The sequence below is a fragment of the Festucalex cinctus genome, chromosome 12 (genome assembly GCF_051991245.1).
Source record: "Festucalex cinctus isolate MCC-2025b chromosome 12, RoL_Fcin_1.0, whole genome shotgun sequence".
NCBI classification, from domain to species: Eukaryota; Metazoa; Chordata; class Actinopteri; order Syngnathiformes; family Syngnathidae; genus Festucalex; species Festucalex cinctus.
This window is the reverse complement of record NC_135422.1, coordinates 14,352,049-14,375,735: the sequence shown is the minus strand read 5'-3', so window position 1 is coordinate 14,375,735 and position 23,687 is coordinate 14,352,049. Positions and strand designations below refer to the sequence as shown.

The following is a 23,687-nucleotide window of genomic DNA, read 5'->3' as shown; positions in this document are numbered from 1 at the left end:
TGAGAATTAACTTTTAATTTGTCCACAGGCTTGCATCTTGACATGAATGGACTCCCCTTACGTCCCTATCTTTTTGGCTATGGCTTTGTGAGAATTTTTTATTAATTTTTTTTTACACTGGTTATTGGCTGAATGTGCTTGCATGTTTCGAAGCTATGTAATGTCGCAGTGTCTTCCAGCCCACCCAGCATGACGCAGGACAATGACGCTGTGTCCAGCTCAGCCCTGTTGTCACTGGTGACACAAACACTCAATACACGTTAAAATGTGATTTATCATGTTTTAATTAGTTTCAGCTCATGGTGAAAATGTGTAAGGACATGTCGGGCTTGCACTAACTATTGCTGACATCCTGTGTTTGTGCGCTCGTGCAGGTAAAAAACGACATCTTGATTTCAACCAGAGCTGTCTGAGGAACAAGAATTGTGTACGAGGCTGGGTTTGTGCATGCTGCAAAAGAAAATGGCTGATGTGAACATTTGATAAACACATTTGAACATCTTTCTCTTCTTGTAATTCCCCCAAAGCTGCCTTGAACTGCGCTTCACTCGGGACCCTCAAAAAGGTTGTGCTGGCACGTTAACGTTGGTTATGTTCTGCTTATGTCCACTAGGTGGTGCCAAAGCATTTCTGTGCTCCGGAGAAGCTGAACCACTTTTAAACTGTGCAGGGAGGGAGGCTTCCGGTCTTAAATTTGTTATAAAGAAACGACCTGGCTACAGATTCTGCACCTCCTGAGGGAAAGACAAACCTGTGGATGGTCTTCATTGTTGCTCATTTATTTTTTTTATTTTTTTGACACTTTAATAAAGTGAAGTAGAAACTGGACTGGCTCGAGTTTACTCTGTCAATACGTGTCACTGAAATGTTTTCAGCTTCCTGTGAATGCAGCTGCGTCGTCAGACAGTCCCAGAAACAACTCGCAAGTCCTTCTGCACTGGTGGGTTTCATCTTGTCAAATATTTGCTACATTTAAAAAAATAAAAAAAAGCGAGTCTACTTCACCAAGCAACGGCTGTTGTCCAAAACTTGTTTGCTTGGTGCTGCCTTGATACCATCAGCTTGAAGTTGACTAAGATTTGAATGTTGTCGACTGCAAGCTTCTGACTTCCAATGTTGTCCTGCCGCAGGCGTTGAGGAATATGGCGGGCTTTCTGGTGATGCAGCTGTGAGTGATGGGCCCAGCTCCCCTTCTGTGCTGGTAGGTTTCATCACATTTCAAAAACTGTTTGCTGCACAAGTAGACTTGACTCACTGATGTCGTTTTGTCTTAGGTCAGCACGATCTGCTTCCGCTGGCTCACAACTTCACCTGGTGACAAGGAGACAGCAATCAAGTCATCCAACTTCGTTTTTTTTGTTTTCCCAGTTTACCATTCCAAATTCTACTGTAAAATAAATCAGTTGGCAAATTGCATCTTTTCTGAACTCCTCTTGTAATATTACAACCAACACATTACAAAACCCCTTGAAGTGTATTTTGTAAAATAAAGGGGTGTTGCCATAATTCATAGTAGGTGGGGGTTTGCAAATAACTGAGCAGGAAGCAATCTGATTGGTGGGCTCTGCAATAGTGCCAGAATCTGAGTGGTTGTTGCAGAAGTGGGCGGGGTTTATGCAAATTATTCTACTTATTGATTTGCATAAGTGGGTGTGGCTATGCAAATTGGGCAACATACACCTCTCAAGCATGAAAAAGTGGGCGTGGCTATGCTAATTAATTTGCATACAGCCCACTGATAGGTCATTTCTGAAAGGGAGTGGTCAGTCATGCAAATTAATTAGGACTTTTTCTTTAAGTGGGTGGAGCTGTCCCTTAATTTGCATGTTGAAGCTAAATAGTGGCAAGAAAGAATTTTTTGAAGCCTTGAATGGATTGCAAGTGGATTGTTCAGGTTGTTCTTGAAAACGTTTTGGTCTCTGGTCCGAGCAGGCTTCCTCGATTCATGCTCAAAATGCTGCCATCCGGCCTTGAGAAATCCGGCTCGTGGACAACCTGAACAATCCACCAGGAATACAACCACCTGAACGAATGACACTGACAAATGGTCACAATTTTTGTAGTTAGAAATAAAACACGGAGACACTCGTTCAGTTGAACACTATATTTGACTTCAGACAAGCAGTTTTTAGACGTAGCAACAATGTTGGACTCAAGTTCCAAACACCGGTTGACAGGCTGTACATGGAAGCAGCAGCACACGTGACGACACCATGTTGTGTGTGCGTGTGATGTCACATGGGCCAAAACACAACAAACACACAAGAACATCATTCAATGATTTCAAAATACCTGTTATTTTGCCAACCATTTTCTATCATTTAGGCACGACAATGTCATTTAATATAGCACATGTTCACAAGCATTGAATGATGTTCTGCTTGTGTGTGTGTCGTCCATCAAGCAGAGGTTAAAGAGCACTGAGAGATTGCTTAGTGACATCACATACCTCAGGCACACATTTGCCTTCAAATAGCGCACACGCCTGCCCAAAAGCAGCTTCCTGTCAATGTAGCACAGATCCATCCGCGTGTCCTCAAGTCTTGAGTCTGTTGGCTGCATCATCAGCCAAGACCTCCTCCATCCTGGCAGGCAAAGACAAAAGGAGTCAGTCATGCTCATTCACATCCAATTACAACACTTCAGGGTCACGGCTACTAGCTCAAGCAAAAAAAAAAAAAAAACTGACATTGAGTAATGATGGCAAATTGCCATTAAAATGCCTCAGTTCAAAATTGTTCGCAAAGGTCAGCAATGTGAACTCATCAGAAAAAGCAGAACAATTGTTAGCAATTAAAATAAATAAATATTTCTCTGTGCATTTGAAGTAGCACCATGTTGACGATGACAGATTGCATGGAACAACATGCAGAGGTTCTACTGTCCACTCATGGACATTATCTATCTGTCAATAGACGATGCCCACATCAAAACAAGACTGAGTGTACCTAATATTTGGACACTTGATTAGGTACACTTGAGGGGTAACGGCTGACACCTCATGACTTTTCTAGACAACTACGGTGTACCTAAGAATGTGGCCATTTTGGAAAGTCATGAGTTACATGAGCACAACCAAAAACCAACCGGCTGATCCGTCTCTCGATAGGCCAAACCCAATTCATCGACTGCACAACACTGCCACACGTGGAACCAGACAACAAGTACACCATTCAATGCTCCTGGACATGTGCTTTTATTTAATTTTTATTTTTTGGTACAAATAGTATTTATTTTAATAAGTAGGCAACATAATATCAACCTAATAGTTTTTTAAAATACTTTTGAAAAAATACGTTTTATTGTGTTTGTAAGTTGCTTATATTTTCTAAATAATTCATTTTTCAATTATTTAGGCCACACAAATGTGATTTTTAAAAAAGCACAAGCTCAGAACTATTGAATGTTGTTCTATTGTGTCTAAGTACATCAAGCGGAAGTCAAAGTGCACTGACAAATGGCTAAGTGGCATCAGAAGCGCCTCGTCAAGCACACAGCATAGCATCCACTGTGTAAAAAAAAAAGGACACGTACCTGTCGAAAAGCAGTTTTCCAGTTGCATGGTTGTAGCGCAGAGTCATCCATGTCCCAAACGACCTCCATCATGTCAAGAAAACAGAAACGGAAGCAGTGAGTGATGCTCATTTGCATATCGTAGGTGTCAATTTGCATAAAACACTCGGCTGTCATACAATTGAAATACGCTTAAATATTCGTTTCACTAGTTGATAAATGTGAAATCGTTGAAGTTTTGACGACAGGCTGCCTGTTGATGATTTTTCATAGAATGCAAGTGATCCATGCAGTCAGCAAGCAGGTCGGTGCGTTCCAACCTAAGCCACTCCCCCACCCGCTCACTCCGCTCTGCTGACTCCACCCTTTCTCACGCCCATCACCCGCACAAGACCGAGCCTTCGCCGCTGCTGCCCCGCCCTCTGCCACGCCCTGTGGAACTTTTTTTTGTTTTGTTTTTACGTTTGGTAATGGCACCGTGTATTAATTACAATATGGAAACCCTTGTGGACAAATACAAATATACAGCATATGTACAGTGGAAAATGAATGGCCATTCAATGCAAGTCATGTGCCCTCTGAAACTTATGCAGCATTTGAGGATGGTCGAAAGTCGGACATTTCCGGGTTCAAACCAGGAAATGCGTACGGGAACGCTCCGTTGAACTGGAAAACCACTGATCTGAATATATGACTGGATAGCCGATAGGCCAAGACTTTTGAAGTTGCGAGGCCGCCATATTGCTCCTCCCAAAGAAACGTTTCTCGTCATACGATCCTATACATTTACACTATCGAAATTGGAGAACATTTGAAACAGTACTTTAGTAGAAACAGCATGATTTATGATGTTTTAAATATTTCAAACAAACAAGAAGACTTCTGACATTTTCCAACTTGCCTTAAATACATGTGTAAATTATACACTTCATGATGTTTACAGGAGGAAACGTATGTATTTTTTAATTAAAGAATTATAACTGTAATTCAACAAAAGATGCCAATGCCAAATCTAATATTGGGGTCGAAGGAACTGAGCGATAAAAGAAAACGGGGGTCTTCAAAGCAGCCCATACTTTTTTTTTTTTGTTAAAAAATAGTGACCACCCCGCCACAACCCCTACCCCGCCCCCGGCCTTATACTAACAGCCTAGGAGCTGTATATTTCTCATCTGTACGTATACATATACAGTATTCCGTTCGCGCGGTGGGAGGAGCAAGATGGCCGCCCTGTGACTTCAACGGCTTGCACGGGCGTATGTGGGCTAGCGGGTATCCAGTTATATATTCAGGTCACTGCGGAAAACCCACTTTTTTTTTTTAAATCCCACTTGCAAAGACTGAAGAAGAAAAAGAAGAAGAAGAAGAAAAAAGTACCGACTTCACCGATGGACTACAATTTATGTGACGTCACTCTTAACACTGGCGACCCCTTTGGAAAAATAAACAGTGATTGGTACAACACAATTTACTCGAGTATAAAACGAGTTAGCTTTCTTCATTCATAAATATTCAACATAACTTCAGGTGACACAACGTACGTGACAGTATGCCGCTATCTCCCTGCATAAAATTATACGGTGAACTACTGAACTGTATGAAATGCTTTATGAAATAGGATAAAAACAATAAATGAAGCAAAATTGTGAGAAGGCAAGTTTTGCTGGAGGTCAAAATGAGTTGTGAGGACCAAAATAAGAAACAAATGTATCACTATCCACCATTTTGATGTTTACTTTCGCCTTAAATGCTTTCAGAACTGGGAAAAAACAAATCCTATCAATTCCGACCATCCTTGAACGCAGCATCAACAAGGCATCGGGAACACGAGTCATTCGAATATTATTTTCATATACTTAAATTACATTTTCTTCAATCCTGATGTCTGTTTTATTATTATTATTATTATCATCATCATCATCATCATCATCATCATCATCATCTCACACTTTCTCGTTTTTAATAAGTAGACTAAATGTTTTTATCTAATCGGGTGAACTGATGACACACTAAATACGAGACGATCGTTCTTCTTAAACAAAAATATACTTTTAGAGAACCATGCAGTGAAAACGTGGAAAAGTTGAGCATGAGTTACCTTTTCACAAAACATCGCCACTTTTCTTCAGCCGACGTGCAGGTAAATGGACAGCTGCCAACGTGGAGACTGGAGACAATATTCCTTGATTGTGGACGCCTCTGTGCATGCAAACAATCCAAACTTGTCTACTAAAGTAACTTAGACCATGTGCTCACAGAAAACAAAACGCCAAGCCTGGTCGGGTGTTTAACTTCCGGGTCGCAGCTGAGTCAAGCGCTGCATTCGAGGATAGTCGGAAGGCGGATATAGCAGAGTTGTTTTTTCCGTTCCGACCTGATTTCATTAAATGACACAAGGCACTTCCCAAACAATTTGTGTTCCTGGGCTCCGTGTGGAGGAGTGGAACCGTTGCCTTCCGTGTCGGTTGGCGTGGGTTCGCTTCCCCGCCTGGGAGATCATGTTAGTTTGTGTGAGTGTACAAAAAAACAACAACAGTTGGTGTTCCTAACGAAAGTAATAATGGCGTATCAAATTATACAGCCGCATTTGCTTTCATTGGCAGTTCAAGGATTGTCAGTCGCGGACACACAAAAAAAAAGAGCAAAAATCATCTCATAAAACAGTATAACTAAAAAAAAATATTCCCACGAAGACATGATCAATATTTATCCCTCTAAAGAGCTGCTCAGGGTACGTTTAACTTATAATTTATGTGTAGCGCATGCGCACTCAGGCTAGCTACCCGGATGTTTTGAGACTGACACAACCATGCGTGGCTTCCTCGACTGCCACTGTCACATCTCTGCGGGAGATTTTGACAAGGTATTAATCACAGTCATCGAATGTTTTGTCATTTAGCCATCTTAAAGTGTCACGATTATCTTTTATTTAGGACATAGACACGGTTATTGAAGACTCCAAACGGGTAAATTAATCACTCCGTTAAATCTCTTGGCTCGTTCTTGTGTCGATGAGACATTTGCGTGTTTGTTGTTGTTGTTGTTTTTGTTTTTTATTGCCAGGCTGGACTGTTGGCATTGTTGGCCGTGGCCGAGCATGCGGGCGAATTTGACAAGATCATTGAGTTGTCACAGAGGTAACTTGAAAATCGATGTCATCGGTCAGTTTCTCTTTGATAGCAAACTTGTTTCTTCATGTTTAGATTTCCAAAGTTTGTGTTCCCATGCCTGGGAGTCCATCCTGTTCAGGAAGTAACCTCAGACCAACACAGGAGTGTTTCCCTGCAGGTTAGTAAAAGACAAGTTACTGAAAAATACTTGGAAATGTCACTGTTGTGTTTACTGTATGTAATAACCATGCAACACATTTTCTTCTCCTCCGCACAGGACCTGGATGCTGCTCTTCCGCTTATTGACAAATACAAAGACCGGCTTGTGGCCATTGGAGAGGTAGTAAACCCTGACATCAATGTAAATACAAACATGAATAGAAAAAAAATATGAATAATTTATAAAATTTATATATATATATATATTTTAGAGAATCGCTTTAATTATGGTGTAAAGAAAAAAAATGTGATTTTGAAATGTAAAAAAAAAAAAAAAAAAAAAAAAAACTTTTTTTTTTTTTTTTTGGTCATGTTTGACATGATTCACGTTCCCATGTGTCATCCGAGGTCGGTTTGGATTTTACACCGCGGTACGTGAGCAGCGAGTCGGACAAAGCGATCCAAAGGCAGGTTCTGATCCGCCAGGCGCGTCTAGCCAAAGAGTTGGACCTCCCTCTGTAAGTCTTACATTCAAGTTGACCAAACTGATGTTTTATTGACTAATTAAATGTACGCTTTTCATTAGAAATGTTCACTCGCGTTCAGCGGGTAGACCCACGATCCAGCTCCTGAAAGAGCAAGGTGACAATTTACGTTACTTTTGTCATGTACTTGTATATAATATTTCCCCATAGGAAACATAGTGCGATGAAAATGTCAGTTAAACTTTGGCCTTCAAATGTTTAACTAAGTATTACTACCTTTTAAATATGGCAGTAAGAAGTACTTATATCTATCGATGCTGCTAATCAATCTGTTTTTTTTTCACAGGTGCGGAAAAAGTTCTCCTTCACGCCTTCGACGGCAAGCCATCGGCGGCCATGGAGGGAGTGAAGGCGGGATACTTCTTCTCCATCCCGCCGTCCATCGTACGCAGCGAGCAGGTGCATGTCATGTCAACACACTGACAGGACACGTCATTAGGTACACCTCGTACGTAATGAAGTGGCCAGCGAGTGAAATTTGTCCAAAATGCTAATGAGTCCAAAGTCCACCTTAAATCAATTAAGAAAAGAAATTGATCATTTCGGGGAAGTTTGCTATCATTCTTAGTTTCAGGTCGTTTTGCTAACTCACAAAGCTTCCTGTCGACATTTTGAGTTTCGACTGTAATCTGTCCGTGCGTGTATGCTTTTTGATAAACTAATCAACAGTCAGATTAGGACGTGAGCAAAAAGGAGCCAACCCTTCGTGACCCTTTCAGGGCCGAATTGCTACACAGTCAACGCTGCATACTTGACGTTTGCTGCTCCATTTCTGCTGTTTATTTCATTTCCCCAACACATTATTTCAAGAATATTCATTCGTTTCTAGTTGACTATTATTGCTGCTAATTTATGAAAATTTTATCTATTATTACTTTTGTTCATTTTGTCCATGTGTAGCTTATGTAGTGTAACTGTGTGTTTACATTTACTGTATTGATAAATGTATAGTTGAGTTTTTTGCTGATCATTAATACTGCATCTGTTTATGTTTAACTTATTTTCAACAGTTTATGTAGAAACTATTTTTTTTCTTAATACATTGCTGCTACTGTTCAGAACTAATCTGTTGTGTTCTTCCTTTGTGTCCACCAAGAAGCAGAAACTAGTGAAACAGTTGCCTCTAGAGAACATGTGCTTGGAAACCGACTCGCCTGCACTCGGCCCAGAGAAGCAGGTTGAGTTTTTCTTTTTAACCTTTATAGTTGTGTGAATGCAACTATAGCAATGTGATGTTTTAGGAACAATCAGTGGCGAACGGAAGATGCTTTAGAACTGAGAACTATATCAGAAGATCCGTTTTTAAACACCATGACTGTCTATTGCTAAATGTTAGCCTGACAATGCCATTTTCCCTGATGTGTTAGCATTAAGCTAACAAGTGGCATTTTTAAGGCAAAGATTATTTTGCTTTGTTTACATTCAAGAGAGAGATTTCTTTTTGGCCAAGTTGAACGTGTAGTATATGAACAGTTTTTGTGCCATCTTTTCTTCGACACGCAGGTGAGGAACGAGCCCAAGAACATCGTCGTGGCGGCCGAGTACATCAGCATGGTGAAAGGGGTGTCGGTGGAGGAGGTGATGCAGGTGACCACCCGCAACGCACTCCGACTCTTCCCCAAGTTGAAGTCGGCCGTCAAAATGTGATGTCGGATGATTGAGTCAGTCAATCAATTAAAGTCTCTTGGTGCACAATATTGTGATATTTGTTGATTCTTTTTTTTCCTTTTTGCCATTTACGTCATTTGAAATTCATCTCTAATGTACCACCGTCAAAGATGATGAAAGCACAACATAATATGTTGTTCAATTATTTATATTCTGTATTAAGTAGTATTGGAACCTCCAACACAATTAATCCTTCATATGATGTGAACTATACTACACAAAACTTTTGAGGTCACTTTTTCCATCATGACCAATGGTTCTAGTATACTTTTCTTTTTTTTTTTTTTTTACATTTGTCCCAAGAGGGAATATTAACTATGAAAGTACCACATCAGTTTTACACAAATGTTATACAGTGAAAACACTGGAGCCGCAATTTCACTTGAATGTAATTCAAATGCAAAAAAAAAAAAACAAGTAAAACTCATCAATTAGGTCGATTTTCACTATTTGACTGTACACATTTTTTAAAATTATTTTAATGTGTTTTAAGAAATCTACTTGAAATGCAGTCTATTATAAATAAACACAAAAGATCCTCAAATATTCCGTTCGTCCAGCATTCACAATACTATTTTTGCTGGGGGGGGTTTAAAATTGTTTTGAAGTAAATAATCACAATAAGAGAAAGTCACTGCAAGTAGTTGCAAAATAGTGACCAATATCGCAACCCCACCCCCACCCTTATCTTATTCCTACTTTGTGCTGTCGAAAAAGCGGAACCATCTTTTCCTCTGCAGCGAGCACGTCTTGAACGTTTCACGCGTGTCCACTTCAGGGACCGCCCCTTCCTCCGGACACGTCAGCGGTCACGTAGCCCACCGCTGGCGGCTGTTTCTCCGGGGTCGCTGAGTGACAGGCATTCCGCTTGGCCACTGCCTGTAATGGTTGAACTTTACCTCATTTGGAATCCCCCGCCCACTGCTCCAAACCCACCCCGAGGGTCTGGCCACTTTCTCGGCTAGAAAAGTGTCGTCCTTGGGGCTGAGTGTACGAACGGAGTGTTGACGACTTGACACGACGTCGAATCAAATGAAGGTGAACTGCTCGTGTGTTCTCAACTTTGGCGGTGAGTTTATGACTTCATCGCGATATTAAACTTTTGAACAACCTTAAGGTCAAATTAGGAGTCGACGTGTACGTTCCAGGTGTGAGTCGCGGACGGGCACCATGACGGGCGACGCGGTGGTGCGCACGGGTCTGACCTGGATGATCCAGGTGGTGGGCCGGACTACGGCGGGATTCTTGGCCGGCGGAGGGAGCTTCCATCCTGGATGTTTGAGGGTGAGTGCTGCCGCCGGTTGCCCCGCAAGAACAATGGTGAACTCCCGCCAACTGCTGCAACTTAAGAAATGATGAAATAATTACTACTTTTCTAAAAAAAAAAAATTGAGACTTTCAGGCTTTTTTGTTGTTGTTGTTGGAAAAGGGGGAAATTTCACACAGGATATTGATTAAAAAAAAAAAAAAAAAAAAAAAAAAAAAAAAGATAACGTGTTATCTGACTAAAATGACACTACTACACAAATTACATGCATACCTCAATTTTCAATGTTTATTTCTTGATTCAGTAAATAATACAGCTTTATACAAAACTTTAATGAATAATATTTTCTCCTTTCAGGAAACTTTGAGCAAACGGCAGGAATTCCGCGGATACTCTTCCTTTTTTTTTTTTTTTTTTTTTTTTTTTTTTTTTTTTTTTTTTTTTTTTTTTTTTTTTTTTTTTTGAAGAGCTCAGAATTGTTCATTCGGTAGTCTTACCGATTCAACGTCTTGTCATCATTGCTCTTTTCCTTTTTTTTTTTTTTTTTTTTTTTTTTTTGTGTGTGTGTATGTGTGCGTGCGTTTGCGTGCGTGCGTTTGCGTGCGTGCGTGCGTTTGCGTGTGTGCGTTTGCGTGCGTTTGCGTGCGTGCGTGTGCGTGCGTGCAAATACGTATAAATTTATACTCATTCATTCACCTAAAACCTTATAAATAACCCATTACCCTTCGCCTTAACCAGGTACTTCAGAATCTTGCCAGAGTCGTGAGATTTAAATGGTCAGGAGACCAGAGAAAAGGTCAGAAAAAAAAGAAATAAAGAGAAAAGAAAGGTAAATCAAAGTGACATCCAGCACCGACCAAACACTTCCTGCCTTCCCCATGATTACAAAATCAAAGTCTTACGCCAACCCCGGAAGCCTCTAAATTCCAGCAAATTTAGCGAGATCTCAAGAGCCCAGAGGAAAAACTAAAGAGAGGAAGGAGGGAAGGATCGATAAGGCAGAGTGAGATCAATAGAAGCCAGTACATCCAATCCATCAAAGTGAAGTCCAGCACCAACAAGACCCCTCCTGCGTGGTTACAAAACCGGAGTCTTATGCCAACCCCAGAAACCTCATACTTCTAATAAATTAAGATCTCAAGTGACCAGAGGAAAAACTAAAGAGAGGAAGGAGGGAAGGATAGATAAAGAAAAGTGAGAACCACAGACACCAGCACCAACTGATTCAAGGGGCTGTGGGAGGGAGAGGGTACTTCTGTTGAGTTTCAGTAGATGCTGGTGCGACGGATCTGGCATGCATAAGGACCACCACCAAAGAGAGAAGCCGTCAACCGCGGTCCAGCAAAGCGAGCACCCCCCCCCCCCCCCCCCCCCCCCGGAATCCCCAGGCCGCGGCAGCACCAAGGCCACCCCCAAGCCACCCGAGCGGACACCGGTCAGCGAGCCGACCCAGACACCCGGAACACCCCCGCCCCAGCCCCGGCCCACACCCCCGAGCCGCGGATACTCTTCCGTCGCCGGCGGGCCAAATAATGGTGGCGAGGCCCGTAGAACAGGTACCAAGCGGGCCAGGTGGCGTTTGGCATGCGGCCCCTGCAGGACGCTGACTCAGGACAACTCGTCTGTAGGGAGGCTGACGGAGGAGGATATGAACAAAGCGAGGAGCGCCAAGAGTGCTCATCTCAAGCCCTACAAACAAGTGGTAGAGTTTGAATTTTACTTTATGGATTATGGATTATTTTGAAACATGTTGAGCCACCCCACAATTTTATTTCAGCTCTGTAAGTCCGCGCGAGAGAGGAAAGTGCCCGTTACTCGGATTGGACGCCTGATGAGTTTTGGAGGTATAGTCTTGCACAGGGAAGATGTATAGAATTCACAAATTATGTCGTGATATTTAGCGGAAGGGTACGTGCTCGTCATTAACCGCTTGCAGCTTTAAATTTTACAGTGCTTTTATGTTCGCTCCTCTTTCGGCAGGCCTGGCAGTGGGACTTGGCATTGGTGCAATTGCAGAAGTGGCCAAGAAGACGTTCAAACCTCAACAACAAGAAGAAGGTAGAAAAAGGAGTAATTTTATTGGCTGATAAAGTGTTTAACAACTGCCATTGTTTATGGTGAATGAGTTAATTAATCTGTCGGTTGTCGCAGTGTTTTCATAAGCTGTAATGAAGCCTCTAATCATGTTACATAGCTTTTTATGAAGCAAGTTATTAGCATTTTTGTATGTGTAACATCATAAAATGCTGGATGACTCTGGAAGGAGTATTTTTTTTTTTTTTTTTTTATATATATATATATAACTGTGCAAAAATAAAACTGACTCAGGCCTGATTTTTTTCCCCCTTCTTTTTTTCATTACTGTACAAGGAAACACTGCCAAACCAAAATGGTTGCTTTAAACTAAAATGGTGGCTTTCTTTTGTCTTTCCATGAATTACTTTTTGAGACTTGTTTATTTTTATTCTAATTCAATTCTACTCATGATAGACAAGTGAACCAAATTCCATATGCTGCTCAGTGTAACTGGCTGTTGGGTTTGAATTTCAAATATTTCTACCTCTTCGTACCCATATAGTGATTGTTTTCCCCCCCCCCACCAGACCAAAAAAAATCTGTCTTGGATTCCAACGCTTTTTTGTCTGAAGCCAACGTGGAGAGAATCGTGCGGACGCTGTGCAAAGTTCGGGGGGCGGCACTCAAACTGGGACAGATGCTCAGTATTCAAGGTGGGACCATTGAATGCGCCTGCTTCTCCGGGACGGTAGAAAACTGACGAGTCGTGACAGAGAAAGTCATTGGATCCATTTTGATGACATCAAGTTCAAATGGAGACTCCTCCGACTAAAAGGAGCTTCAATGTCATTAAGTGCAATTCCACACTAGCTATTTATTGTTGGCTGTCATTCAAACCAAAATGGCCAACTCGCTGTTAAACTTTTTTTGTCCGTCTCCACAAAACAGACCTGCCTACCAAATTTCATGTTGCTCAAAGAAAATGACTTCTACGTCTGAATTATTTTTAACACAAGAGTCAAAGTGTTTAACTTTAAACGTGCAAATTTCTGTCCTTATAGACGACGCCTTCATCAACCCTCAGCTGGCCAAAATATTTGAGCGGGTTCGACAGAGCGCCGACTTCATGCCCACTAAACAGATGATGGTAAATTGATCAATACTGAAGTACGTATTGTGTGGGACATTTTGTGACACAGAGTGGCTCGTTGTTGTCTCCAGAAGGTGATCAGTGGCGACCTGGGCCCAAACTGGCAGGAGCGAGTGGAATACTTTGAGGAGAAGCCGTTTGCCGCCGCCTCCATCGGTCAAGTGCATCTAGCCAGGATGAAAGACGGCAGAGATGTCGCCATGAAGGTTCAGGTACACAACACGCGTATGGAACTTTCCATTTCAATACAACAAATGTGCAAAGTATATTTCTCAGCACATTAATCTTTGGATTCAGAACACAAACTAGCCTTACAAAGTCTAACATAGCCTTAAATCTTTGCAAATGTACCTTTTTTTTTTTAAATTTACAAAAAACGACTAACGACTAGAAAAAAAAAATCTATTCCTTATTTTATGTTTTGATTTGCTGTAAATAACCAACTTTAATGTGACTAAGAATATGAACTACATAACTGGTGACAAAATTGTCAGATTGTTGTCATTTTTTTATTTATCCCCCCCCCCCCCCCCCCCCCCCACCCAGTATCCTGGCGTGTCCAAGAGTATTGACAGCGATGTGAACAACATCATGACGGCTTTGAGTTTAAGCAATGCGCTGCCTGAAGGTAAATGAGCGCGTTGACATTTTTAATCCTGTTTTAATAATTACAAAAAATAGTTGATCTAAAGCAGAAATGTTTGTTTTGTCTATAGCTGATATTTTTGTGTATGGTAAAAAAAAAATAAAAAATCTGGGAAAAAAAAACTTTTCTACATATTTTCCTTTTTTTTTTTTTTTTGCATTTTATCTCCCTCAAAACGTTTTTCTTCTGTTTTTTGTTTTAAACGTCTAGCCAAAATAATTTTTTTGTCTGTTTCCTTAAAAAAAAAAAAAAAAAAAAAGTCCTTTTTCGTTTTTGATCATTTTCTTCATTTTTATTTTAATCTTGAAAAACAACGAAGGTGTATTTTTTCTTAAACTATTAATCTAGTTATATCAATGTATATTAGTTGATTAATCATTACGTCTAAAAACAAAGGTTTTTACTTAAAATACTGTTTTTTTTTAATGTACGTATTATCTGAAAACACAAAATATATATATATATATATATATATATATATATATATATTTTTTTTTTTGTCCGGAACAAAACAACTTGTTTTATCACAAAGACATCCATCCATTCTCATGGTTGTTGTTTTTTTTTTTTTGAAACTACAATGGTGTATTTATATATATATTCTGGCAGGTCTGTTCCCCGAGCATCTGATTGAGGTCATGAGCAGAGAGCTGGCGCTGGAGTGTGATTACATCAGAGAGGCCAAATGTTGCACAAAGTTCCAGTGAGTCTCACGTGAATTTTTTACTCTTGCCACACGTCATATCAAATCGACGCCATTCGGTCTGCTTCATGAGACTGCGTCTTATCTCCTCGGTTACGAATTTCATATCCACTGATTGTTCTGCTTATGTGACTGACTGCAACCCTTGAAAAGTGTGGGGGGGAGTCCTATTAAAATGTCAAACTTTCGACATTATTAAATTGTATCTAGTCACATTGAAATTAACTGGTGGAGGAATAAATAATGCATTTTAGCTGTAAAAAAATTCTTTCAAAGATGTATATTTTTTTTAAATACAAAAAGTTTTGGATAATAATGGGTGAGGTTTTTCATATTTTTTATTCATAATTAAAAAAGTTAACTTTTTTTTTTTTTTAGCAAATATTGAAAAAAATGGTTTGGTACTTATTTGTTTCAGACTAAGAAAAATTACATTTTTGTTGCAGATGTATTATCTCAGACAAAAATTATTTTTTGTTTACATTTTTTTTTTTTTCATTTTTATCCACAGTGATGATGTAAAAAGCCCTTTTAATGATAAAACTGACAAATAATGATTTTTTTTTCTTCCAAATTTAAGTATTGTGGTCATTTACAATAATAAATTCCTGATAGAAAATGTAAACAAATGTAACAAGTGAGAAATTCTTAAAAAAAAAAAAAAAAAAAAAAAAGTCACCCATGCAACTAAAAGTTCTGCTCGTGACACCTGCTGGCAAATCCTTGAACTTGTATTTGTGTCTTTGGGTCGTGTCAAGAGAGTTACTAAAGGACCACCCGTTCTTCTACGTGCCCGACGTCATCGCCGAGCTGAGCGGCCATCATGTGCTCACCACCACGCTGGTGAGCGGTTTCCCCCTTGACCGCGCCACCGACCTTCCTCAGGAACTTCGGAACGAGGTAAACACACGTAGATGATGTTCCCACCCATATCCACGATTCACAGAAAAGGGGAGTTAGCTCAATTGTTTCTAACGCCGCTCTTGCAGATCTGTGAGCAAATCCTCATTTTGTGCCTCAGGGAACTTTTCGAGTTCCGCTTCATGCAGACTGATCCAAACTGGTCCAACTTCTTCTATGACCCACAAACGCACAAGGTCTGCTTGACTTTTGACTTGATTCGACGTCCATTTGGATTCATTTGGTTTTACAATATTGCGTCAACAGGTGGCGCTGTTGGACTTTGGAGCCACACGGGAATTTGACAAAAGTTTCACAGACGTCTACATTGAGGTGAGAAGACTTCATGCCATGTCCTCAATAAGTACAACGGGTTCATCTTAATTGCCAAGTATGAGTTCAGCTTACCCCAAGTTTTGGTGCAATTTGGCTGGGGAAAAAATAAATAAAATAAAATAAAAACTAAAAAAATCACATTTCCGAGAATATAATTATCAGAAATTTTAATTGACATTTTTTAGATTTCTGATTTGAATAAAAGAAAAAGCAATCCACCAAAAAAAAAGTATTATCATCCGAAAATAGCAACATGTTTTGAGTATTTAGGTTTATAAAAAAAAATAAAAAAAAATACAAAAATTAAAAATAAATAAATAAATAAAAATCCATTGTTTTTCAGAAATTTGTAAAAAGAAAAAAAAATCTATTTCTGATGACATTTTTTTGTTCATATGAAAAACAAATCACTTTTATTTTTTTCCCTATAACTAATTTAAAAAAAACATTTTGTGTCAAAGACCCTAAAAGCATGGGCAATGCATTGGGGGGGAGAATCTGAAAATTAACTGTTTAGGAATTTTGGGTTGAATACATGACGAATGTATCTGAAACTCACCCATTTATTTTATTTATTAATTTTATTTTAACCCCAGAAAGAAAAAAAAAAACCCTAACAAAAAATTTACCTAATGAGATGTTAGTGTGTGAAACTATTAGTGAAAGAAAATTGCCTCAACATCAAAGTTTTCCATCTACGACATTTGTCTTAATCATTCTGATTTTTTGTAGGTCATCAACGCAGCTGCCCATCAAAATCGAGAGGAGGTCCTACAGCGATCCAGAGAAATGAAGTTCCTCACCGGATTTGAATCCAAGGTAGCTTGCAAGAAAAAAATAATAATAAAAATGGCCAAAAAAATGTTTTGTTTTGTTTTTTTCCCCGTGAACAACTCCTGGTCCTATTGTGTGGAAGGCGATGGAGAACGCCCACGTGGACGCCGTGATGATCCTGGGCGAGGCCTTCTCGTCGACGCGGCCGTTTGACTTCGGCACTCAGAGCACCACTGAGCGCATCCACCGCCTCATCCCGGTGATGCTTCATGAACGTCTCACGCCGCCGCCCGAGGAGACGTACTCGCTGCACCGCAAGATGGGCGGCTCCTTCCTGGTCTGTTCCAAGCTCAAGGCCCGAGTGGCGTGCGGGGACATGTTTCGAGAAGCCTACGCGCGCTACGGGCAGGACAGACGGCCCAACTGAGGACTTTTTTTTTGGGGGGGGGGGGGGGGTCTGTCCTCCATTTTGGACGTACAATTGATGGCCACCAAGTGACACAGAACATATGTGGCCTTGATGATCTTTTTGATTGTGCAGATGGTGTCCCACTGCATTAATACTTTAAATGAATAAAATGTCTCACCGATTCCTTTTGATTGTTCGGTAAAATAACAGTAGCAAAAAGTTCATTTCTGTTACATTTTTATTTTTAACCAGAAAGCATCTTTTATACATATTTTTAAACCAAAAAAAAAAAAAAAAGTCTGCAAAAACCCCAAACAATTTAAGTTTTTACACACCAACTGCTAAAATTAGCGTCATCCTTAATTATACAGGTCAAACCATTATACACCTGAAATTAAACTAATAAATATAATATAATCAGTATTTGGTTTAAGTTTTTCAGGTTTTCTTAAATAATTGAAATGATGACTTGGGCCATTATTGAATCAGGGTGGAAAAAAATAGTTGGTTTAAAAAAAAAAAGTCTGCATAATTGTTTTATTTGAACAAAAACCCCAAACAATTCAAAATTTTTTTTACAAAAAGTATTTCAGATATTTTTCTTTTTTATTATCTAAGGAACAAAAATATTGACAATTTTTAGGTAACTCTACCTGATAAACTTATTTTTAATAAATACAACAAAACAAATTTTGCAGGTGTTTGGTACTTCATTTCATTTAATAACTCTGTGTTGTGATTTTTTTTTTTTTCATTGGATAAAAATTATTTTCTATTATCAGAAAAAACAAGTTTTGTATTTTGGGCATTTTTAAAATAAAAAAATATACAAAAAGTTTTTTTCAATAAATGAATTTTGTGCCATTTATTTCTTTTACATTTATCAAAAACTTTTGGTCTTTTGTTATTTGAATGTTTTTGATTAATTTTGTCCAATTAAAACCATTTTTACGCTTAGAGTATTTTTACTTAACCATGACTGTCAAGTTTTTTTTTTTTTGAAAGAACTTCATTTCATGTTCTATGATTAATAGAGCTGCGACTACCTGGTAACCAATAAAAACTAATTTCTCACCCGACATACAAAAACAGGACACCATTTCAAATTGAAAGTGCAGAAAACGTACAAACGGATGACGACTCCGTTACTGGTTTGGTCCATAACATCAGAATTTTTGTAAAGATTGTTCTCCAAAATTGAAGCAATTGTTTTATTTTGGTTCAACCCAAAGAGTACTATCATGGAGGACTACAAATCGTGTAATTATCACTGTTGAGGGGGCTGAAATTTTGAGGATTTGGACAATTTTAATTTCAACGAGGTATCGAAACAACTGATTATCAAATTAATTGAAGCTTTGCCGATGTCACTTCTGCTATATTGTGCTATAATTAGCAATATGCACTTCTCACGCGTTTCTCCGCTGAGTAGCAAATAACAGGTAGTACATGTTTTAAAAAATATATATATATATATATTAGGGGTGTGAATTGCCTAGTACCTGACGATTCGATTCGTATCACGATTCACAGGTCACGATTCGATTCGATACCGATTAATCCCGATACGAATTTATAAGTCGATTGTTGCGATTTTTTTTCATTCAAATTTAGAAAATACTAATCAGTAAGCTTGTAGAGTGTAAGATTTATATGAAAATGTATTATTTATTTATCTGAAATTTCAGTCTTATAGAGGATGTAATCTGTTTCATGTTTGAACAGCATTAAAATAAAATATTAAGGCTTAATGTTCCGTTCATATAACATTCTTCCATGCTCAAGGTGTGAACCCTAACCCGAAGTCAGACGTTTTGTTGAAAATTTTTCCATTAAAAATGGAAGTTTAAAAATCGATTCACACACACACACAAAAAAAAAACAAAAAAAAACAACAACAACAAAAAATAGATTTTTTTTTTAAGCGATTCGAGAATCGCGCGATGTAGTATCGCGATATATCGCCGAATCGATTTTTTTAATACCCCTAATATATATATATATATATATATATATATATATATATATATATATATATATATTATTATTTTTTATTTTTTTCCATATCCACCTGCTCTCCTGTTCATCACACATTTGCCTGCGAGGTTCCAGAAGGTTCCACTTGGATTGTGACTGAGGTAAAGCCGAAATTGGAGCACAGCAGCTTTGTGGCTCTCTTGAGAATGACGTGTGGATCGGCACCTTCCTCTACAGACGGAAATGTACATGGTTGAATTTTCTTTTATTACTTACTGTGTATGTTAGGTCATGCTCATGTCATCTATTTCTTAGTAGGAACTAAATTTGTTTTAAAAAGTAGTTGCTAAAACGGTTACATTAAGCAACACAACTTAAAATATCAAAACATGTATTTAAATATATCTTTCTGAAAAATAAACAACCGAGCTACCTGCAGTGACGTGCACAGAAAGCAATGCGTGCGTCATGTCCAGGCTCCAAACGTGAAGGCGATGGAGTGACGACACGCCCGGCACGGACAGCAGGGCGTCCTGTACGGAGGCGACGCTGATGCCAGGTGGAGCACCTGCGGGCAAACAAACCACCAGAGCGAGGACGTTTACAGAAAAAAAAAAAAGTTGATGACGACGTCATTCCTTACCGTCCATCAGCACTCGGAAAACATCCCTGGCGGTGGGAAAGGTGGTCCACATGACCACGAGGGAGAAGATCAGCGTGCAGATGGGGTCGGCCGCCTTGCACTCAGGCTGCCCGGAAATAATTATAATGTCAAGTTTATTTATGTAGATAGACAGACAGCCCTTAGTCACAAAATAGTCTGAAAAGCTTTCCACAGTTGACAAATTAACTTTAACCGCAAGAGGGGGGGAAATATCAGGAAATATAAAATTATGAAATAAGAAAAAATAAGGACTATGAATAATAAATAAATAAGCCATCAGGAATTATTTTTTTTAAATCCTTAAAAAAAAATAAAAAAAAATAAAAAAATAAAAAAAATCCCCTCAACAATACATGATTCATCAAAAATTATTTTTTCCCTTGAAAATATGACTTTCTGATAATCGTCACCCTCTTTAAAAAACAAAACAAAACAAAAAACATCTCATAATGTTGGCCAGGGGCCACCAACTGCTAAAATTAGCTACATCCTTAGTTATGCAGGTCAAACCATTATACACCTAAAATTAAACTAATAAATATGATATAAGTATTTGGTTAAGTTTTTTTCAGGTTTTCTGAAATAAATGAAAAGATGACATAGGCCATTATTGAAGCAGAGTTAAAAAATATATTTTTTCTTAAAAACTCTATTCTGTAAAATATCCATTTGTATAGAAATATGATTATCTAAAAATATATCTATTTTTTTAATCTAAAAAAACAAAACAGAACTAAAAAAAACACAATTTTGCCTAAAAAAAACATTGAGCTTTTGTTAAAAACATGGAAAAAAAATTAGAAAAAATACACACCGGTATCATTTTGTCTTCAAAATATACAAATTTTTGATTAATTATTTTTTTTGTCGAGAACATACTTTTCCTCCAAAATATAACAACTTTTGTCAAAAATAGACATAAAATTAAGAAATCAACTTTCTCTATATGTGACTGACTTGACTGCAAAAAATACAATGTTAAAACGTATATTTTTATACTGCTTTATCTGAGTAGATAAAAATCACTAATACAGTAGACCTAATCTTTCTATTAAAACAAATATCACTCATGTGAATTCCCCCCGCCCCCCCCCCCCCCCCCCCCCCCAAAAAAAAAAAAAACATTCACCCGTTTCTCTAAAAAAACGGAAATATTTGCTTTAATCTCCTATTTGAACTTTCTTTCCATTGTTTTCCTAACACTGAACTGTGACTTATGACAACTGACCCAGAAGTGGACGATGGCTGCCGCCAGCAGTACGCCGACACTCTGGATCAGGTCTCCCACCGCATGGACGCAAGCGGCCTTGACGCTGGCGTTACCATGGCGATGGCCCACGCCCCGCCACTCCTCGTCCTTCTGCGGCCGACCGGAGGCAAAGGCGTGGCTGTGGGTGTGAGAGACGCCCGACTGATGAAGAATGAGCACCATCCTACACACGGGAGAGGGCGCGGTGAGGAAGAATGTGGAGAAGCATGTGTGAGATGAGCACACAATGGTGTATTCACATGATGTTGACGGCCACGCCGCAGCCCGAAGTCAGCAGCATGATGTCGGCGTCGATGTCGTAGTCGCCGTCGGCGATCCTCTGAGCGGCCGACCACACCAGCACAGCCGTCACCGCCCAGATGGACGACAGAGACAGAAGCATGCCCACGATCTCTGTTGGACAATGTGAAGAAGGTTGTGAACAGGGTCCGACATAAATAGTGGCCCAGCATGTTGGGCCACCAGGTTACCTTACAGATAATGGCCCGATGGGGCCATTGCAAATTTTAGAAATAAATACGATGAAATCAACACACTTACCTTTTTCTTTTTCTTTTTAAATTGAGTTGCTATTTTATTAGGGTTGGGTCTTGATTCAAATGTCCTCATTCGATTCAATTTAGAGTCACAAGAATTAGAAAAAAGTAAAGATTATGGTATACATACATATATATATATATATATATATATATATATATATATATATATATATATATATATATATATATTAGGGGTGTGAATTGCCTAGTACCTGACGATTCGATTCGTATCACGATTCACAGGTCACGATTCGATTCGGTACCGATTAATCCCGATACGAATTTATAAGTCGATTGTTGCGATTTTTTTTCATTCAAATTTAGAAAATACTAATCAGTAAGCTTGTAGAGTGTAAGATTTATATGAAAATGTATTATTTATTTATCTGAAATTTCAGTCTTATAGAGGTTGTAATCTGTTTCATGTTTGAACAGCATTAAAATAAAATATTAAGGCTTAATGTTCCGTTCATATAACATTCTTCCATGCTCAATGTGTGAATCCTAACCCGAAGTCAGACGTTTTGTTGAATATTTTTCCATTAAAAAAATTTAAAATCACACACACACACAAAAAAAAAAAGAAAAAAAAAAGGCAATGATGATAAGACGTTGAATCCGAATGAACAATTCTGAGCTCTTTAAAAAAAAAAAAAAAAAAAATCGATTTTTTTTTAATTGAATCGATTCGAGAATCGCGCGATGTAGTATCGCGATATATCGCCGAATCGATTTTTTAACACCCCTAATATATATATATATATATGAAAGTAACGCGTGTTATCACTTTAGTGTTCAACAAACAATTGACATCAGCAGAAAATATGAAAATATGAAGAGATGAAAATATTTTCATAATCATAATTTAATAATTGTAAATATAAATTAAAAAGATTCTGAATGTTCTTAAACTGCGAAAAGTCAGGTATTTCATAAAAAAAAAAAAAAAACTTACATTCCTGTGAACAGTAAATTTCAGGAAATCAGTAAAATACAAAAAATAAAAAAAGGAAAAAAAAATCAGCCTAAAATTCTATTTTCTTGTGAATTTATGGGGGAAAAAAAGGATATTAAAATAATTGATTCATGGTTTTATGAATCGATAACAGGCTCGGAGAGGAAAATTGATTCGATAGTCTTTCAATTTTTTAAACTCAGCCCTATATTTTATTATAGTATAATTTATAGATAGTATTTTATACTGCTAAAAAAAAATCACAACATGCAAGGCATTAAAACATAAAAACTAAATATGAACTAATCATTGAAACCAGATTATATTATGACGTTTGACGTCTATACTCACTGGCAGCGAATGAGTTACTATTGGAGCCAATAGAACCACCACAACTTTTAAAAAGGCTTAAAAATATGCTTAATAACCATATCCACTGACCAGCTCGATGCCATCCAAAAGTCAGCGTGTGAGTGGCCGTGCGCCCTGAGATCCACAGAGAGAAAATGCTCAGCGAGATACTGCCTGCGTCGCTCAGGAGATGCGCCGCATCTGTCATAATGGCCAGACTGCGTGCGGCGTAACCGCCTGGGAGCAGGGGGAATGGGGGGAAAAAAAATAAAAAATTAAAAAGTTACACACAGTGTGTGCGTTCACGATAGTGTAGGAGTGGATTAGATAGTATAGAAATCAAAAGCATGGGACAGCACTGAATCATTCAATAAAAAAATATATCAAGAAGTGCAATCATCATCTCACCGAGAACCTCCGCAACCATGAAAACCAGGCTGATGAGCAAGGCGACCGCAAGTCTTTTTCCGGCCCGGCGCCTGTCGCCGGCCTCCCCTGTATCCAGCTGGCCCACATCGCCGCAGGACCACGCCTCGTCTTCGCTGCCCTCCGAGTCCGAACTGAGACAACAAGACAAAAGTGCATAAATGCTGAGCATAATTTCTTTCAAAAAGTAACAAACAGACCATGAAAGCGTGTCCAGCAGGAGTTGTTGCTTCTCCAACTTGGCGGCCATTGAACTGGGAAAACGGCAACCTGTTCTCCCACTCACGCTATCGGACTGGGGGTGGGGGG

General features: G+C 38.8%; 4 protein-coding genes and 1 long non-coding RNA gene across 13 annotated transcripts in view; 3 read left to right on the top strand and 2 right to left on the bottom strand.

The window, feature by feature from the left end:
* Positions 1 to 828, top strand: part of dusp23b (dual specificity phosphatase 23b) — a 61,799-nt gene extending 60,971 nt beyond the window's left edge. Inside the window, exons 6-8 of one of the 2 annotated variants that reach the window (XM_077539997.1) lie at positions 29 to 87; positions 180 to 267; positions 375 to 828. The gene's annotated coding sequence lies outside the window, so the exon portion shown is untranslated. Of the gene's footprint in view, positions 1 to 28 lie in introns of both variants that reach the window. The other variant, XM_077539996.1, reaches the window with a different exon arrangement.
* Positions 267 to 6,249, bottom strand: LOC144032259 (uncharacterized). Of its 2 annotated transcripts, XR_013287738.1 has the most exons (5): positions 5,612 to 6,249; positions 4,891 to 4,945; positions 3,535 to 3,597; positions 2,450 to 2,585; positions 267 to 1,311 (listed from the first exon to the last, which is right to left on the bottom strand). It is a non-coding gene; the product is annotated as an uncharacterized LOC144032259 (long non-coding RNA). The 2 variants fall into 2 exon arrangements; XR_013287737.1 differs by lacking the exon at positions 4,891 to 4,945 and having other exon boundaries at positions 5,612 to 6,245.
* LOC144032257 (putative deoxyribonuclease TATDN3) lies at positions 6,007 to 9,022 on the top strand. 2 transcript variants are annotated; one of them, XM_077539993.1, is made up of 11 exons: positions 6,007 to 6,023; positions 6,273 to 6,376; positions 6,447 to 6,479; positions 6,577 to 6,650; positions 6,717 to 6,801; positions 6,901 to 6,963; positions 7,191 to 7,300; positions 7,369 to 7,424; positions 7,614 to 7,726; positions 8,424 to 8,504; positions 8,831 to 9,022. In XM_077539993.1, the coding sequence occupies exons 2-11, from the start codon at positions 6,323 to 6,325 to the stop codon at positions 8,972 to 8,974; spliced, it is 813 nt and encodes a 270-aa protein (XP_077396119.1). In that variant the 5' UTR covers positions 6,007 to 6,023; positions 6,273 to 6,322; the 3' UTR covers positions 8,975 to 9,022. The 2 variants fall into 2 exon arrangements, with proteins under 2 accessions (XP_077396119.1, XP_077396120.1); XM_077539994.1 differs by lacking the exon at positions 6,007 to 6,023 and having other exon boundaries at positions 8,427 to 8,504.
* A 732-nt stretch (positions 9,023 to 9,754) lies between these two features.
* coq8ab (coenzyme Q8A, genome duplicate b) lies at positions 9,755 to 17,377 on the top strand. 6 transcript variants are annotated; one of them, XM_077539558.1, is made up of 17 exons: positions 9,755 to 10,064; positions 10,144 to 10,279; positions 10,620 to 10,661; positions 11,776 to 11,818; positions 11,891 to 11,964; positions 12,040 to 12,106; positions 12,243 to 12,320; positions 12,866 to 12,991; positions 13,340 to 13,425; positions 13,500 to 13,640; positions 13,975 to 14,056; positions 14,684 to 14,777; positions 15,536 to 15,677; positions 15,767 to 15,874; positions 15,945 to 16,010; positions 16,746 to 16,832; positions 16,930 to 17,377. In XM_077539558.1, exons 2-17 carry the CDS (start codon positions 10,166 to 10,168, stop codon positions 17,212 to 17,214), a joined length of 1,635 nt encoding a protein of 544 aa, XP_077395684.1. In that variant the 5' UTR covers positions 9,755 to 10,064; positions 10,144 to 10,165; the 3' UTR covers positions 17,215 to 17,377. The 6 variants fall into 6 exon arrangements, with proteins under 6 accessions (XP_077395684.1, XP_077395683.1, XP_077395682.1 ...); XM_077539557.1 differs by having other exon boundaries at positions 10,144 to 10,315; XM_077539556.1 differs by having other exon boundaries at positions 9,755 to 10,033; positions 11,776 to 11,964.
* A 1,879-nt stretch (positions 17,378 to 19,256) lies between these two features.
* LOC144031697 (proton-coupled zinc antiporter SLC30A2-like) lies at positions 19,257 to 23,483 on the bottom strand. Its single transcript, XM_077539085.1, has 7 exons — positions 23,361 to 23,483; positions 23,043 to 23,189; positions 21,347 to 21,500; positions 21,066 to 21,270; positions 19,817 to 19,922; positions 19,607 to 19,741; positions 19,257 to 19,404 (listed from the first exon to the last, which is right to left on the bottom strand). Exons 1-7 carry the CDS (start codon positions 23,377 to 23,379, stop codon positions 19,283 to 19,285), a joined length of 888 nt encoding a protein of 295 aa, XP_077395211.1. The 5' UTR covers positions 23,380 to 23,483; the 3' UTR covers positions 19,257 to 19,282.
* Between the last annotated feature and the right edge of the window lie 204 nt (positions 23,484 to 23,687).